At 67.3% G+C, this 18,007-nt stretch overlaps 1 protein-coding gene across 1 annotated transcript; it reads left to right on the plus strand.

The window, feature by feature from the left end:
• The first annotated feature begins 320 nt into the window (after positions 1-320).
• LOC148590721 (E3 ubiquitin-protein ligase BRE1B-like) lies at positions 321-17,420 on the plus strand. Its single transcript, XM_088538663.1, has 19 exons — positions 321-488; positions 1,449-1,497; positions 3,337-3,449; positions 4,385-4,531; positions 5,357-5,431; positions 5,878-5,997; positions 6,064-6,243; positions 6,952-7,087; positions 7,771-7,892; positions 8,162-8,272; positions 8,384-8,454; positions 8,557-8,664; positions 9,116-9,233; positions 9,721-9,870; positions 11,623-11,835; positions 14,412-14,537; positions 15,233-15,373; positions 16,481-16,582; positions 17,238-17,420. The coding sequence occupies exons 1-19, from the start codon at positions 327-329 to the stop codon at positions 17,412-17,414; spliced, it is 2,421 nt and encodes an 806-aa protein (XP_088394789.1). The 5' UTR covers positions 321-326; the 3' UTR covers positions 17,415-17,420.
• Positions 17,421-18,007: the final 587 nt, after the last annotated feature.

An 18,007-nucleotide genomic window follows, 5' to 3' on the forward strand; every position in this document is an offset into this window, starting at 1 on the left:
GGACGCCGGGACCCCCCAGACCCCCACTCGGACAACCGGGGCCCCGCGGACCCCCACCCGGACCCCCACCCGGACACCGGGGCCCCCCGGAACCCCACCTGGACCGCCCCCCAGACTCCCACCCGGTCGCTGGGGCCCCCCAGATCCCCCGGACCCCCACCTGGATGCCGGGGCCCCCTGGATCCCCCGGACTTCCCCCTGGACCCCCTCTCGGACCCCCCCCCCCGGACCCCCCCCCGGACGCCGGGGCCCTGCAGACCCCCCCTCCAGACCCCCCCCCCGGACACCGGGGCCCCCCCGACTTGCCGGCCCCCCCGCAGGAGGAGATGGACGCCAAGGTGCTGCAGTTCCGCAACAAGAAGCTGGCGGAGCGGCTGGAGCAGCGGCAGGCGTGCGAGGACGAGCTGCGCGAGCGCATCGAGAAGCTGGAGAAGCGCCAGGCCACGGACGACGCCACCCTGCGCCTGGTGCACCGCTACTGGGCGCAGGTGGGACGGGAGCGGGGACGGGGACGGGGGGACGGCCCCGAGGGGCGCCCGGGGGGCTCCACATGGCCCGAAATGGGGCTGGGGGGCTCCGCATGGCCCGAAATGGGGCTGGGGATGGGGGGACGCCCCGAGGGGCGCCGGGGGGCTCCACATGGCCCGAAAGGGCGCCCGGGGGGCTCCACATGGCCCGAAAGGGCGTCCAGGGGGGCTCGGAATGGCCCGAAATGGCACCCGGGGGGCTCGGAATGGCCCGAAATGGCACCCAGGGGGTGCGGAATGGCCCTTAATGGGGCTGGGGGTGCAGGAAATGTCCCGAAATGGCCCCCAGGTGGCCCTGAATGGCCCTGAATGGGTTCTGGGGACAGAAAATGACGCTGAGCGGCCCGTAGGTGACTGGGAATGGTCCTAAATGAACCGCAGATGACTGGAAATGGGTTAAAAGGGATTCAAGGAGACTGAAAATGGCCCAAAATGGACTTAGGGTGACTGGAAATGGTGCTCAATGGCCCCGATGGGAGTGAAAATGGCCAAAAATGGCTCCCAGGTGCCCAAAATTGGTCCAAAATGGCACAAAAAGGAGTGAAATTCGCCCTGAATGGCTCCGGGGAATGAAAATGGCCCAGAACATCACCAAAGTGACTGGAAATGGCCCAAAAGGGTCTCTGTGGGAGTGATAATAGGTCCAGGGTGCCCAATTTTGGGTCAATTGCTCCTAATGCAGTTCCTATTTCCTTCAATTGTGCCCAAATGACCCCAAAGTGATCAAGAATGGGTCGAGATGGCAAAGTGACCCCAGAACATCCTAAACTGCCCCAATGTCCCCCATGCCCCCCGTGTCCTCAGTGTCCCCCCGTGTCCACAATGTCCCCCCGTGTCCTCAGTGTCCCCCCGTGTCCTCAGTGTCCCCCCCGTGTCCTCAACGTCCCCCCGTGTCCTCAACGTCCCCCCTTGTCCCCTCAGCTGGACACGGAGCTCCAGGCGCTGCTGCTGCGGCGGGGGGGGGTCGAGGGCGAGAGCCCCCCCCCCCGGGGACCCCCCCGAGCCCCCGGGGGCCCCCCCCGCACCTGGAGACCCCCCCGCGGGCAGCGGTGAGGAGGGGGGGACGAGGGACACGGGGGGGGGGACAAAGGGACATGGGGGGAGGGGACATGGGGGGTTATTTGGGGAGGGGGCAAAGGGCTGGGGGGGCTCTGGGGTATCTGGGGGGGGCCCTGGAGGAGAAGGGGGGGTCGATGGTCAATAGGGGGGTTGCGGGGGGGCTCATGGGGGGGGGTCCTGGTGTTGGGGGGGGTCAAGGGTCAATGGGGGGGCTCATGGGGGAAGGGTCCAAGTGGGGGGGGTCCAGGGTCAATGAGGGGGTCGTGGGGGGCTCATGGGGGGGGGTCCTGGTGGGGGCGGGTCAATGGGGGGGTCATGGGGGAGGGGTCCAGGGTCAATGGGGGGGTCATGGGGGTCCAAGTGGGTGGGGTCAATGGGGGGGTCGTGGGGGGCTCATGGGGGAGGGATCCAGGTGGGGGGGGTCCAGGGTCAATGGAGGGGGGTCAATGGGGGGTCATGGGGGAGGAGCCTCCCTTAACCCCGCCCCCCTCCCCCAGACCCGCCCTGGGCGGCCCCCCCGGGTGCCCCCCCTCCGCCGCCGCCCCCCCCCTCCCCCCGCCGCCCCCTCCGCCCCCTCCCCTCTCCTCCCCCCCTCCCCCTCCCCCGCCGGGGGGGCCGGCGGCGCCGTCCCCGCCCGGGGCCTGCGTGACGTCACCGCTGACGTCACCGCTGCCGTCCCCGCTGCCGTCGGCGCTGGCGTCGCTGCTGGCGGCCCTGGCGGGGGGCAGCGCCGAGGAGGGGGCCCTGCAGCTGCGGCCGCGGCTGGCGCCGGCGCGGGCCCTGCTCTGCCGCCTGGTGCGGGGGCTGGCGGCGGCACAACGGCGTCCCCACGCGTTGGGAGCACGGCTGATAGCGCACGGTGAGTGACATGGGGACATGGGGACAATGAGGGGACACGGGGACAATGAGGGGACATGGGGACATGGGGACACACGGGGACACGGCTGGCGCCCGCGCGGGCCCTGCTCTGCCGCCTGGTGCGGGGGCTGGCGGCGGTGCAACGGCGACCGCACGCGTTGGGAGCACGGCTGGTGGCACACGGTGAGTATGGGGACATTGGAGACAATGAGGGGACATGGGGACACACGGGGACACACGGGGACACGGCTGGCGCCCGCGCGGGCCCTGCTCTGCCGCCTGGTGCGGGGGCTGGCGGCGGCACAACGGCGTCCCCACGCGTTGGGAGCGCGGCTGATAGCGCACGGTGAGTGACATGGGGACAATGAGGGGACATGGGGACACATGGGGACACACGGGGACATGGGGACACATGGGAACATGGGGACACATGGGGACACGGCTGGTGGCGGTGCAGTGCTGGCCGCATGTGCTGGGAGCAAGGCTGCTCGCCCACGGTGAGTATGGGGACATTGGGGACAGTGAGGGGACATGGGGACATGGGGACACATGGGGACATGGCTGGTGGCGGCGCAGCGGCGGCCACACGCACTGGAGCGCGGCTGCTGGCGCACGGTGAGTACGGGGGGACACTGGGGACACGGGGACACTGCTGGGGGCGGGGGAGCTGGGCACGCGCCTGCTGGCGCACGGTGAGCGATAGGGACCAGGGGACATTGGGGACAATGTGGGGACATTGGGGACACGGGGGGACATGGGGGACACACGGCCGGGAGCCAGGCGCCCGCCTGCTGGTGCACAGTGAGCACCGGGGGGGGACATGGGGACACTGTGGGGACACCCGGGACAAGGGGGGACATCGCGGTGACGTCGCGGTGTCCCCTGTCCCCAGCCGAGGTGGCCGAGGCCCCGCGCGCCGTCACCCGGGAGCTGCTGCGCGAGAACCGGCGGCTGCAGGAGCTGGCGCTGCAGCTGCAGGAGCAGCACCACCGCGCGGGGCTGGAGGTGCCGCCGCGTCACCGCGTCACCCGGTGTCACCCGCGTCCCCCGCGTCACCCGCTGCGCCCTCCCTGTCCCCAGCACCACCGCGCGGGGCTGGAGGTGCCGCCGCGTCGCCGCGTCACCCGGTGTCACCCGTGTCACCCGGTGTCACCCGCTGCGCCCTCCCTGTCCCCAGTGCCACCGCGTCACCCGCGTCCCCGCGTCACCACGTCACCCGCGTCACCCGCATCCCCCGCGTCACCGCGTCACCCGTGTCACCCGCTGCGCCCTCCGTGCCCCCAGTGCCACCTCCTGCCACCCGCTGTCACCCACTGGCAGCTCTTGTCGCCTCTCATTGTTTCTTGTCGTCTCTTGTCATCTAGTGTCACCTCGTACGGTTTCGTAGTAGCTGTTATCATCTGTCACCTTCAGTGTCCTGCTGTGCCCCGCTGCCACCTATTACCACCCATTGTCATTTTCTGTTGTCTCCCATGACCTGTCACCCGCTGTCAGCTTCTGTTTTGTTTCTGGGGTTTCTGTTACTTGTTGTCACCTTTTCCTGGTCCCTGTCACCTCCTTGTGTGTCAGAGCACCCCCCCTTGGGGACACCTTGGGGACACAAGTGGCCAAAGCAGCCCCTTAATGTCACCCTGTGACCCTTGGGGACATCTCGGGGACACCCTGGGGACACAGGAACACAAGTAGCCAAAGCAGCCCCTTAATGCCACCCTGTGACCCTTGGGGACACCTTGGGGACACAAGCGATGGAGCTGCAGGACCCCAGGGTGCCCCTGTCCTCCTGGGGACCCCCTTGGGGACACACTGGGGACAAAACCAGTGTCCTGATGTCACCCTGTCTCCCTTGGGCACCCTCGGGGACACCTTGGGGACCCCTTGGTGGCCCCCTGACGCCGCCCTCTCTCCCTCGGGGACACGGGGACACGGGCGCGCGGTGGCAGCTGGCGGAGCTGCAGGACAAGGCGACCTCGGCCGAGACCAAAGTGCTGGAGATGGAGACGACGGTGGAGGATCTGCAGTGGGACAGCGCGCGCGTGCGCAAGAGGGAGCAGCGGCTCAACCGGCACCTGGCCGAGGCGCTGGAGCAGGTGACACGGGGACATTGGGGACATTGGGGACAATGGGGACACGGGGACAATGGGGACATTGGGGACATTGGGGACAATGGGGACATTGGGGACATTGGGGACACGGGGACATTGGGGACAGCGCGCGCGTGCGCAAGAGGGAGCAGCGGCTCAACCGGCACCTGGCCGAGGCGCTGGAGCAGGTGACAGGGGACATTGGGGACAATGGGGACATCGGGGACATTGGGGACATTGGAGACATTGGGCACATTGGGGACAATGGGGACATTGGGGACACGGGGACATTGGGGACAATGGGGACATTGGGGACAGCGCGCGCGTGCGCAAGAGGGAGCAGCGGCTCAACCGGCACCTGGCCGAGGCGCTGGAGCAGGTGACAGGGGACATCGGGGACATTGGGGACATTGGGGACAATGGGGATATTGGGGACATTGGGGACATTGGGGACACGGGGACATTGGGGACATTGGGGACATTGGGGACAGCGCGCGCGTGCGCAAGAGGGAGCAGCGGCTCAACCGGCACCTGGCCGAGGCGCTGGAGCAGGTGACACGGGGACACGGGGACATTGGGGACAATGGGGACACGGGGGGCGTTGGGGACATTTGGGGACATCAAGGATAATGGGGACATTGGGGATGTGTGGGGGATGGCAGGACGTAGAGGGGCATGGAGGGACATAGGGGACACGGAGGGACACGGGGGACATGGGGGACGCGGGGGGACATGGGGGACATGGATAGATACGAGGGGACACGGGGGACATGGGGACACGTGTCCCCTGACGTGTCCCCTGACGTGTCCCCCGTGTCCCCCCGGTGGCAGCTCAACTCGGGCTATTACGCGTCCGGGAGCTCGGGGGGCTTCCAGGGAGGCCAGATCACGCTCAGCATGCAGAAGGTGACAGCCCTTGGGGACACTGGGGACACGGGGGTGTCCCGGGGGGCTGGGGGGTCCCTCAGTGACCAGAACACCCCAAAACCCCCAAATTCTTCCCTTTTTCCTTGTGTTTCGAAATATCAACCATGGGGTGGGAGGATCTGGGGGGGTTCCTGGGAGGTTCCTGTTGGGTCTAGGGGGACCCTGGGGACCTGTTGGGGACAGGGATGTCCCTTGGGGGCTGGGGGGTGTCTCTGAGTGCACAGAATCCCACAAAATGCCCAAAAAGCCCCATTTCCCCACAGTTTGGGGAGGTGTACACAGATCTGGAGAACCTAGGGGGTTCCTGGGAGGTTCCTGTGGGATCTAGGGGGACATTGGGGACTTGATGGGGACAGGGATGTCCCTTGGGCCCTGGGGACGTCCCCGAGCGTCCAGAACCCCCCGAACGGCCCCGTTCCCCCCAGTTCGAGATGCTGAACGCGGAGCTCGAGGGCAACCAGGAGTTGGCCAACAGCCGCATGGCGGAGCTGGAGAAGCTGCAGCAGGAGCTGCAGGAGGCCGTGCGGGGCCACGAGCGCCTCAAGGTGGGCGCGGGGAACGCGGGGCGCCGCGGGGCCGCGCGGGGACGCCCGGTGACGCCGCTGGCGCAGGTGGCCCTGCGCGCGCTGCCCGAGGAGGCCGTGAAGGAGACGCTCGAGTACAAGGTGCTGCAGTCGCAGTTCTCGCTGCTCTACAACGAGAGCCTCCAGGTGAAGACGCAGCTGGACGAGGCCCGTGCGCTGCTGCTGGCCACCAAGAACAGCCACCTGCGCCACATCGAGCACATGGAGGTGGCACCGCGGGGACGCCTTGCGGCGCATTGGGTTGCGTTGCGGCCTGTTGGGCTGCGTTGGGTCGCGTTGGCCCCGTTGGCTCATGTTGGGTCCCGTTAGGTCACCTTAGGTCCCGTTGGGTCACGTTGGGTTGCGTTGGCTCATGTTGGGTCCTGTTGGGGCATGTTGGGTCACATTAGGTCCCATTGGGTTGCACTGGGTTACATTGGGTCCTGCTGGGTCCCATTGAGTCCCGTTGGGTTCTGTTGGGTCCTGCTGGGTCCCGTTGAGTCCTTTTGGGTCCTGTTGGGTCCCATTGGGTCCAGTTGAGTCCTACTGGGTCCCGTTGGCTCCCATTGAGTCCCGTTGGGTCTCATTGGGTTGTGCCGGGTCCCATTGGGTTCTGTTGGGTCCTATTGGGTCCAGTTGAGTCCCGCTGGGTCCCGTTGGCTCCCATTGAGTCCCGTTGGGTCCCATTGGGTCTCATTGGGTCGTGCCAGGTCCAGTTGGGTCCTGTTGGGTCCCATCGGCTGCCGTTGGGTCCCATTGGGTCCCGTTGGGTCCCGCTGGGTTCTGTTGGGTCCCATTGGCTCCTGTTGGGTCCAGTTGAGTCCCGTTGGGTTCTGTTGGGTCCCATTGGCTCCTGTTGGGTCCAGTTGAGTCCCGTTGGGTTGTGTTGGGTCCCGCTGGGTCCCGGCGCCGCTCACGCGCCCGCGCTCCGCGCAGAGCGACGAGCTGAACGTGCAGAAGAAGCTGCGCACGGAGGTGATCCAGCTGGAGGACACCCTGGCGCAGGTGCGCAAGGAGTACGAGATGCTGCGCATCGAGTTCGAGCAGAACCTGGCGGCCAACGAGCAGGCGGGTCCGTGTCCGCGTCCGCGATGTCCCCAACGTCCCCAACGTCCCCACATCCCCAGGCCCCATCAACTGCGAGATGTCCCCAATGTCCCCAATGTCCCCATGTCCCCTTGGTGTCCCCAGGTTCCATCAACCCTGAGATGTCCCCATGTCCCCTTGGTGTCCCCAGGACCCATCAACCGCAAGATGTCCCCAATGTCCCCATGTCCCCTTGGTGTCCCCAGGCCCCATCAACCGCGAGATGTCCCCATGTCCCCAATGTCCCCTTGGTGTCCCCAGGCCCCATCAACCGCGAGATGTCCCCAATGTCCCCATGTCCCCTTGGTGTCCCCAGGTTCCATCAACCGCGAGATGTCCCCATGTCCCCAATGTCCCCATGTCCCCTTGGTGTCCCCAGGCCCCATCAACCCCGACATGTCCCCATGTCCCCAATGTCCCCTTGGTGTCCCCAGGCCCCATCAACCGCGAGATGTCCCCATGTCCCCATGTCCCCTTGGTGTCCCCAGGTTCCATCAACCGCGAGATGTCCCCATGTCCCCAATGTCCCCATGTCCCCTTGGTGTCCCCAGGCCCCATCAACCGCGAGATGTCCCCATGTCCCCAATGTCCCCTTGGTGTCCCCAGGCCCCATCAACCGCGAGATGTCCCTGTGTCCCCAATGTCCCCATGTCCCCTTGGTGTCCCCAGGCCCCATCAACCGCGAGATGCGCCACCTCATCTCCAGCCTGCAGAACCACAACCACCAGCTCAAGGGTGACGTCCAGCGCTACAAGCGGAAGCTGCGCGAGGCGCAGGCCGACATCGCCAAGGTGGGCGGGGCCAGGGTGCCGGGGGCGGGGCCCAACCCGAGGGGGCGGGGCCAGGCCTTGCAGGGCCTGGACAAGCTTGGGGGCGGAGCCAAAGTGCCTGGAGGCGGGACCAAGTGGGGGGGGCTTTGATAACCTTGAGGGCGGAGCTAAAGTGCCTGGGGGCGGGGCCACAGCTCCACGGGGCTGGGTCAAACCTGTAGGGGCGGGGCTAAGCACTGGGGGGGCTTTGAGCCTCCCCTAACCCCGCCCCCGTCTCTGCTTCCCTCCAGCTCCGCCTCCAGGCGAGCGGTGCCGCCCCTCAGGCCCCGCCCCCCGCGGCCGCGGTGGCTCCGCCCCCCGCAGGCCCCACCCCCGGCCCCTCCCCTGCCCCCCCAGCTCCAGGAGGAGGAGGAGGAGGGGGGGGCGGCCCCGAGGAGGCCCCGCCCAAGGAGGAGGAGCCGCTGCCCAAGGAGGGGGCGGGGCCGGCGCCTCAAGCCCCGCCCCCCACCGAGCCCCGCCCTGCTCCCCGGCCACGGGAGGAGCCCCCGCCCCCTCCCACCCCCACCGAGGGGGGCGGCGCCCGGCGGGCGGAGGAGGAGGAGCCAGCGGTGGCCCCGCCCCCGCCCCGCCCCCGGGAGCCGCCCCCTCCGCCGCCTCCCCCGGCCCCCCCCCGCGGGGGCTGGAGGGGCCCCGGGGGGGGAGGGGCCCGGCCCAAGGCCTCCTCCTCCTCCTCGGGGGAGGAGCCTAAGAAGAAGGAGGCGGAGCTACTGAAGCAGCTGCGGGCGGAGCTTAAGTGAGGAGGGGCTGCGGGGGGGCGGCTCTAGGGCGTTTGGGGGGGGCTGTGGGGTCCGTGGGGGGCTATGGGGTGATGGGGGGGCCTATGGGGCGGCTATGGGGTGATGGGGGGGCTATAGGGGGCTATGGGGTGATGGGGGGCCTATGGGGCGGCTATGGGGGGGCTGTAGGGTGCCAGGGGGCATCTATAGGGTCTATAGGGAGCCTGGGAGGGCTGTGGGGGGCACCTATGGGGGGTTTGGGGTCTCTATAGGGTCCTATGGGGTGTCGGGGGGGCTATAGACCAAGCACACGCCAAGCACACGCGTGTTCCCCCCTCCTCGCATCTCACTCCTCCCCGTGGGGGTGGGATAGGGACATGGGGGGGTGACACGCGTGTGACGTGTGTGACACGGATGTGACACGGGTGTGACACGGGTGTGACACGGGTGTGCCACGGGTGTGCGCAGGAAGGCGCAGGAGAGCCAGAAGGAGATGAAGCTGCTGCTGGACATGTACAAGTCGGCGCCCAAGGAGCAGCGGGACAAGGTGACGCTGATGGCGGCCGAGCGCAAGAGCAAGGCCGAGGTGAGCGGGAACACGCGGAGAACACACCAAAAACACACCGAAAACATACCAAAAACACACCAAGAACACGCCAAAAACACGCCGAGAACACGCCAAAAACACACCAAAAACACGCCGAGAACACGCCAAAAACACACTGAGAACACACCAAAAACACACCAAGAACACGCCAAAACCACACCAAGAACATGCTAAGAACACACCAAGAACACGCCAAAAACACGCCGAGAACACGCTGAGAACACGCCAAGAACACACCAAAAACACGCTGAGAACATGCCAAAAACACACCAGGAACATGCCAAAAACACACCAAAAACATGCCAAAAACACACCAAGAACACGCCAAGAACACACCAAAAACATGCCAAAAACACGCCACGCACACCCGAATCCCTCCCCATCCCGCATTTCCTGTTATCCCGCCGGGTTTTCTCGCTCCTGCCGGCGTTCCCGGCATTCCCGGCATTCCCGGCATTCCCGGCAGGTGGAGGAGCTGCGCGCGCGGGCGCGGGAGCTGGAGGAGCGGGAGCGCCGGGACGGGCGCCGCGGCGCCGACGACGACGCCCTGCGGCGCCTGCGCGCGGCCGAGGACACCATCGAGCACCTGCAGCGCAAGCTGGCGGCCACCAAGCAGGTGGGCGGGGCCTCGGGGGGGGCGGGGCTTCGGGGGGCGGGGTCACGGAGGGGCGGGGCCTCGGACACCATCGAGCACCTGCAGCGCAAGCTGGCGGCCACCAAGCAGGTGGGCGGGGCCTCGGGGTGGGCGGGGCCTCGTGGGCGGGGCCTCGGGGTGGGTGGGGCCATGGGGGGGCGGGGCCTCGGGGGGGCGGGGCCTCGGACACCATCGAGCACCTGCAGCGCAAGCTGGCGGCCACCAAGCAGGTGGGCGGGGCCTCGGGAGGGCGGGGCCTCGTGGGCGGGGCCACGAGGGGGCGGGGCCTCGGACACCATCGAGCACCTGCAGCGCTTGCGCCTGTCCCCAACCCCATGACATCACGATGACGTCATGGGTGACGTCAGAGAACGAGCAGGACGCGGCCACGCCGCTCTTGGGCCAGGCTGTCCCCTTCCCACCCCACCAATGGCGCTGCCGGTGACGTCACGCTGACGTCACACTGACCTCATAGTGATGTCATGCCGAGCTCACGCTGATGTCATGCTGACGACATGGTGCCCTCGTGCTGCTGTTGCGCTGGCATCGTGCTGACCTCACGCTGATGTCACGCTGACGTCATGCTGAGCTCACTGTGACGTAACACTGACCTTATACTGACACCGTGCTGATGTCATGCTGAGCTCATGCTGATGTCATGGTGCTATCATGCTGTCATCATGCTCATGTCATGCTGCTGTTTGATGGCGTCACACCGCCGTCGCGTTGACGTCACGCTGACTCATGCTGCTGTCACGCTGACCTTACGCTGCTGTCACGCTGATGTCACGCTGATGTCATGCTGATGTCATGCTGTTGTGACGCTGACGTCGCGCTGCCATTGTGCTGATGTCACGTTGAGCTTGCTCTGACGTCACACTGACGTAACACTAACCTTACGCTGACATTGCGGTGACGTCGTGCTGATCTCATACTGACGTCACGCTGACGTCACGCTGACCTTATGCCGCTGTGACGCTGATGTCACGCTGATGTCACTCTGACGCCACGCTGACCTTGTGCTGATGTCATGGCACTGTCACGCTGCCGTCATGCTGACGTCACGCTAACCTCACGCTGACCCCACACTGACGTCACGCTGACGTCACGCTGACCTCACGCTGACGTCACGCTGACGTCACACTGACGTCGTGCTGACGTCACGCTGTCGTCACACTGACGTCACGCTGACGTTGTGCTGACCTCACGCTGACGTCACGCTAACCTCACGCTGACCCCACACTGACGTTGTGCTGACCTCACGCTGATCCCATGCTGACGTCACGCCGCTGTTGCGCTGACCTCACGCTGTCGTCACGCTGACGTCACACTGACGTTGCGCTGACGTCACGCTGACGTCACACTGACGGTGTGCTGACCTCACGCTGCCGTTGTGCTGACGTCACGCTGATGTCACGCTGACCTCACGCTGACGTCACGCTGACGTCGTGCTGACCTCACGCTGACCTCACGCTGACGTCACACTGCCGTCGCGCTGACGTCACGCTGACGTCACGCTGATGTTGTGCTGACCTCACGCTGACCCCACGCTGACGTCACGCCGTTGTTGCGCTGTCGTCACGCTGACGTCACACTGACGTTGCGCTGCTGTCACGCTGCCGTTGTGCTGACCTCACGCTGACCCCACACTGACGTCACGCTGACGTCACGCTGCCGTTGCGCTGACCCCACACTGACCTCACGCTGACGTCACGCTGCCGTCGCGCCCCGCAGGAGGAGGAGGCGCTGCTGTCCGAGATGGACGTGACCGGCCAGGCCTTCGAGGACATGCAGGAGCAGAACCTGCGGCTGCTGCAGCAGCTGCGCGAGAAGGACGACGCCAACTTCAAACTCATGTCCGAGCGCATCAAGGCCAACCAGATCCAGCGGCTGCTGCGCGACGAGAAGGACGGGCTGGCCGGGGAGGTGCTGGCGCTCAAGGCGCAGGTGGGGACAGCGAGGGGGGACATGGGGACACCATGGGGACACCGAGGGGACATGGGGACACCGAGGGGACGGGCTGGCCGGGGAGGTGCTGGCGCTCAAGGCGCAGGTGGGGGGACATGGGGACACCATGGGGACATGGGGACACCGTGGGGACACCATGGGGACACCTTGGGGACATGGGGACACCATGGGGACATGGGGACACCGAGGGGACGGGCTGGCCGGGGAGGTGCTGGCGCTCAAGGCGCAGGTGGGGACAGCGAGGGGACATGGGGACACCGTGGGGACACCACGGGGACACCGTGGGGACATGGGGACACCGAGGGGACGGGCTGGCCGGGGAGGTGCTGGCGCTCAAGGCGCAGGTGGGGGGAGATGGGGGGACATGGGGACATGGGGACACCATGGGGACATGGGGACACCATGGGGACATGGGGACACCGAGGGGACACAGGGACATGAGGACACCATGGGGACACCATGGGGACACGGGGACACCGAGGGGACGGGCTGGCCGGGGAGGTGCTGGCGCTCAAGGCGCAGGTGGGGGGACATGGGGACACCGTGGGGACATGGGGGGACATGGGGGGACATGGGGACACCATGGGGACACGGGGACACCGAGGGGACGGGCTGGCCGGGGAGGTGCTGGCGCTCAAGGCGCAGGTGGGGGGACATGGGGGGACATGGGGACATGGGGACACCATGGGGACATGGGGACACCGTGGGGGCACCATGGGGACACGGGGACACCGAGGGGACGGGCTGGCCGGGGAGGTGCTGGCGCTCAAGGCGCAGGTGGGGACATGGGGACACCATGGGAACATGGGGACACCGTGGGGACATGGGGACACCATGGGGACACGGGGAGACACCGAGGGGACACCATGGGGACATGGGGACATGGGGAGACACCGAGGGGACGGGCTGGCCGGGGAGGTGCTGGCGCTCAAGGCGCAGGTGGGGGGACATGGGGACACCATGGGGACATGGGGGGGGACATGGGGACACCGTGGGGACACCATGGGGCACAGGGACACCAAGGGGACGGGCTGGCCGGGGAGGTGCTGGCGCTCAAGGCGCAGGTGGGGGGACATGGGGGGACATGGGGGGACATGGGGACACCATGGGGACATGGGGACACCATGGGGACACCGAGGGGACGGGCTGGCCAGGGAGGTGCTGGTGCTCAAGGCGCAGGTGGGGGCACGGGGGGACATGGGGGGACACGGGGGGACATGGGGACACCATGGGGACATGGGGACACCGAGGGGACACGGGGACATGAGGACACCATGGGGACATGGGGGACACAGGGACATGGGGACATGGGGACACGGGGAGACACCATGGGGACACCGAGGGGACGGGCTGGCCGGGGAGGTGCTGGCGCTCAAGGCGCAGGTGGGGACAGTGAGGGGACATGGGGGGACATGGGGACACCATGGGGACATGGGGGGGACATGGGGACACCATGGGGACATGGGGACACGGGGAGACACCATGGGGACACCGAGGGGACATGGGGACACCGAGAGGACGGGCTGGCCGGGGAGGTGCTGGCGCTCGAGGCGCAGGTGGGGACACGACATCCCCCAGCTGTGCCTTAAATGTCCTGAAACGTCCCCAAAACGTGCCTGAATGTCCCTAAACGTCTCGTAAAACGTCCCCAAATACCCCTATGTGTCTCTGAGACGTCCCCTGCGTGTCCCCAACGCATCCCTCCATGTCCCCAACGCGTCCCCTCGTGTCCACAACGTGTCGCTCCGTGTCCCCAACGCGTCCCACGTGTCCCCGCGCTGTCCCCCCGTGCCTGTGCTGTCCCCTCGTGTCCCCGACGCTGTCCCCCTGTGTCCCCTCATGTCCCCAATGTGTCCCCAACGTGTCCCCGATGTGTCCCCTCGTCCCCCCTCATCCCCCCATGCTGTCCCCCCATCCTCACATTGTCCCCGTCTCCACGCTGTCCCCCGTCCCCGCGCTGCCCCCGTCCTGACATTGTCCCCCGTCCCCATGTTGTCCCCTCGTCCCCACGTTGTCCCCACACTGTCCCCCGTCCCCACGCTGTCCCCCCTTCCCCACATTGTCCCCTTGTCCCCACATTGTCCCCACACTGTCCCCTGTCCCCACGCTGTCCCCACGTTGTCCCCATGTTGTCCCCTCATGTCCCCATGCTGTCCCCCTGTCCCCACGTTGTCCCCACGCTGTCCCCCTGTCCCCATGCTGTCCCTCGTCCCCGCGCTGTCCCCCCGTCCCCGCACTGTCCCCCGTCCCCACATTGTCCCCACATTGTCCCCACGCTGTCCCCCCGTCCCCACGTTGTCCCCATGCTGTCCCCCTGTCCCCACGCTGCCCCGTCCCCACGCTGTCCCCTCATGTCCCCGCGCTGTCCCTGTCCCCACGCTGTCCCCCCGTCCCCACGCTGTCCCCACGCTGTCCCTGTCCCCACGCTGTCCCCTCATGTCCCCACGCTGTCCCCGTCCCCACATTGTCCCCACGCTGTCCCCACGCTGTCCCCGTCCCCATGTTGTCCCCACGCTGTCCCCATCCCCGCGCTGTCCCCTCATGTCCCCGCGCAGGTGGACGCGCAGCTGCTCCTGGTGCAGAAGCTGGAGGAGAAGGAGCGGCTGCTGCAGGGCAGCCTGGGCGCCGTGGAGAAGGAGCTGGCGCTGCGGGCGCAGGCGCTGGAGCTCAACAAGAGGAAGGTGCGGGGGGCCCAGGCGTCCGGGGGGGGACCTGGGGTCCAGGGAGGGGACCTGGGGTCCAGGAGAGGGACCTGGTGTCTGGGAAAGGGGCCCCGGCGTCCGGGGGGGACCTGGGGTCCAGGGAGGGGACCTGGGGTCCGGGGGGGGCCCTGGCGTCCGGGGGGGGACCCGGGGTCCAGGGAGGGCCCCAGCGTCCGGGAGAGGGGACCTGGGGTCCAGGAAGGGTCCAGATGTCCGGAAAAGGGGCCCTGGGGTCCAGGAGAGGGACCTGGTGTCTGGGAAAGGGGCCCCGGCGTCCGGGGGAGCCTGGTGGGCAGGAAGCCCCCAATGTCCTGGATGTCCCCAACGTCTGGGACGTCCCCAATGCCCAGGATGTCCCCAATATCCGGGACGCCCCAATGTCCGGGATGTCCCCGGTGTCCGGGATGTCCCCAATGTCCGGGATGTCCCCAATGCCCAGGATGTCCCCAATGTCCCGGATGTTCCCGGTGTCCGGGACGCTCCCGGTGTCCAGGATGTCCCCAACGCCCGGGATGCCCCTGGTGTCCGGGATGTCCCCAATATCTGGGAAGCCCCCAATGTCCGGGACGCCCCCAACGCCCGGGATGTCCCCGCTGTCCCGGACGTCCCCACTGTCCCGGATGTCCCCAACGTCCCGGACGTCCCCGATCTCCGGGATGTCCCCGTGTCCCCAGGCCGTGGAGGCGGCCCAGCTGGCCGAGGACCTGCGCGCGCAGGGGGAGCACGTGCAGGGGCGGCTGCGGGAGCTCCAGGCCTGCGCGGCCGAGAACCGCGCGGCCAAGGACAAGGAGTCGCTGAGCCTGAAGCGCGCCCAGGTGGGACGGGGCGCCCGGGGGGTCCGGGGGGTCCCTGGAGGATCCTGGGGGCTCCTCGGGGTTCCTGGAGGATCCTGGGGACTCCTGGAGATTCTGGGAGGTTCCTGGGGGTCTTGGGGGGCTCCTGGGGGTCTGGGAGGTTCCTGGGGGGCTCCTGGGCTCTTGGGGCTTCCAAGAGGTTCCAGGAGGTTCCCGGGGGCTTCTCGGGGTTCTGGGGGGTTCCGGGAGGTTCCTGGGGGTCCCAGGAGGTTCCTGGAGGTTCTTGGGGGTCCTGGAAGTTCCTGGAGGTTTTTGGGGGTTTTAAGGCGTTCTTGGAGATTATTGAGGTTCCTGGGAGTTCCTGGGGACTCCTGGAAGTTCCTGGGGGTTCTGGGAGGTTGTTGGGGTTTTTCGAGGTTCTTGGGGATCCTGGGGGCTCCTGGGGCTCCTGGGGGTTTCAGGAGGTTCCTGGGGGTCCTGGAAGCTCCTGGAGGTTCCTGGGGGTCTTAGGGGGTTCCTGGAGGTTCTTGAGGTTCCTGGGGGTTCTGGGAGGTTCCTGGAGGGTCCTGGGGGTTCCTGGGGCTCCTGGAAGTTCCTGGGTGTTTCTGCGGGTCTTGGGGGGTTTCTGGGGTTCCTGGAGGTTCCTGGGGGTCCAGGAGGTTCCTGGAGGTTCTTGGGGTTCCTGGAGGTTCCTGGGGGCCCAGGAGGTTCCTGGAAGTTCCTGGGGGTCCCAGGAGGTTCCTGGGGGCTCCTAGGGGTCCCGGGAGGTTCCTGGAGGTTCCTTGGGGGTCCTGGGGATTCCTGGGGGTCTGGGAGGTTCCTGGAAGTTCCTGGAGGTTCTTGGGGTTCCTGGGGGTCCTCCAGGGGGTCTGGGAGGTCCCGTGGGGCTCAGGGGGGTCCCATGGGGCAGCCCTGGGTCTCTGGGCTGTTCCCTGTGTCCCCATGATGTCCCCCACGTTCCTGGATGTCCCCTGTGTCCCTGGGAGAGCTCGGGATGTCCCCTGTGTCCCCAATGTCCCCTGTGTCTCCAATGTCCCCGTGTCCCCAATGACCCTCCGTGTCCCCATGTCCCCCGTGTCCCCAATGACCCTCCGTGTCCCCGTGTCCCCAACGTCCCCGTCCCCGCAGGAGGAGCTGTCGCGGCTGCGCCGGAAGCTGGAGAAGCAGCGCAAGGTGGAGGTTTACGCCGACGCCGACCAGATCCTGCAGGAGGAGATCAAGGAGTACCGGGTACGGGGACACGGGGACACCGTGGGGACATGGGGACACTGGGGGACACGGGGACAGAATGGGACACGGGGACAGTGTGGGGACATGGGGACATGGAGGGACATGGGGACACCGTGGGGATGCAGGAACAGGGGGACATGGTGGGACATTGGCGGACATGGAGGGACATGGAGGGACATGGGGGACATTGGGGGATATGGGGACACTGTGGGGATGCGGGAACACGGGAACATGGGGGGACATGGAGGGACATGGGGACACCGTGGGGAGATGGGGACACGGAGGACTCCGTGGGGACACGGAGGGCGCCGTGGGGACCGTGTGGGGACACGGGGACACCGTGGGGACACCATGGGGACGTGGAGGGCACTGTGGGGACACGGAGGGCGCTGTGGGGACATGGGGACACCGTAGGGACACGGAGGGCGCCATGGGGACCGTGTGGGGACATGGGGACAGCATGGGGACATGGAGGGCACCGTGGGGACACCGTGGGGACAGGGAGGGCACCATGGGGACCGTGTGGGGACATGGGGACACCGTGGGGACACCATGGGGACATGGAGGGCACTGTGGGGACACGGAGGGCGCCGTGGGGACACGGGGACACCGTGGGGACCCCGCGGGCCGCGGTGGCAGCGCGCTGCGTCCCCAGGCGCGGCTCACGTGCCCCTGCTGCAACGCGCGCAAGAAGGACGCCGTCCTCACCAAGTGCTTCCACGTGTTCTGCTTCGAGTGCGTGCGCGGCCGCTACGAGAGCCGCCAGCGCAAGTGCCCCAAGTGCAACGCGGCCTTCGGCGCGCACGACTTCCACCGCGTCTACATCAGCTGAGCGCCCCGGGGCGTCCCCTGGGTCACCCGGGGTGTCCCTGGGTCACCTGGGGTGTCCCTGGGTCACCTATGGTCATCCTGTGTGCCCCGGGGTGTCCCCATGTCAAGTTCAACGCGGCCTTCGGCGCGCATGACTTCCACCGCGTCTACATCAGCTGAGCGGTGTCCCCTGTGTCACCCAGGGGCGTCCTGTGTCACCCAGGGGCGTCCCTCTGGCACCCAGGGGTGTCCCCATGGCACCTAAGGGTGTCCTGTGTCACCTAGGGGTGTCCCCATGGCGCCTAGGAGCGTCCCTCTGGCACCTAGGGGTGTCCTGTGTCACCCAGCGGCGTCCTGTGTCACCTAGGGGTGTCCCCGTGGCACCTAAGGGCATCCTATGTCACCTAGGGATGTCCCTCTGGCACCTAGGAGTGTCCCTATGGCACCCAGGGGTGTCCCCATGTCACCTATGGTCATCCTGTGTCACCTAGGGCTGTCCTGTGTCACCTGGGGATGTCCCTATGTTGCTACTGGCATTCTGTGTCACATAGGGGTGTCCCCATGGTGCCCAGGGGTGTCCTGTGCCACCCAGGGAGATCTCTGTCACCCACGGGT

The sequence above is a fragment of the Tinamus guttatus genome, unplaced genomic scaffold (assembly GCF_059628265.1).
Source record: "Tinamus guttatus ecotype Peru unplaced genomic scaffold, ASM5962826v1 Tinamus_guttatus_pri_ptg001139l, whole genome shotgun sequence".
NCBI lineage: Eukaryota > Metazoa > Chordata > Aves > Tinamiformes > Tinamidae > Tinamus > Tinamus guttatus.

Excerpts from the sequence above, each read along its gene's own strand:
- LOC148590721 (XM_088538663.1), top strand. The coding sequence starts at position 327 with ATGGACGCCAAGGTGCTGCAGTTCCGCAACAAGAAGCTGGCGGAGCGG. Across the intron at positions 5,432-5,877 it reads TCACGCTCAGCATGCAGAAG|TTCGAGATGCTGAACGCGGA; the intron begins GTGACAGCCCTT and ends CGTTCCCCCCAG. Across the intron at positions 15,374-16,480 it reads TGAGCCTGAAGCGCGCCCAG|GAGGAGCTGTCGCGGCTGCG; the intron begins GTGGGACGGGGC and ends CCGTCCCCGCAG.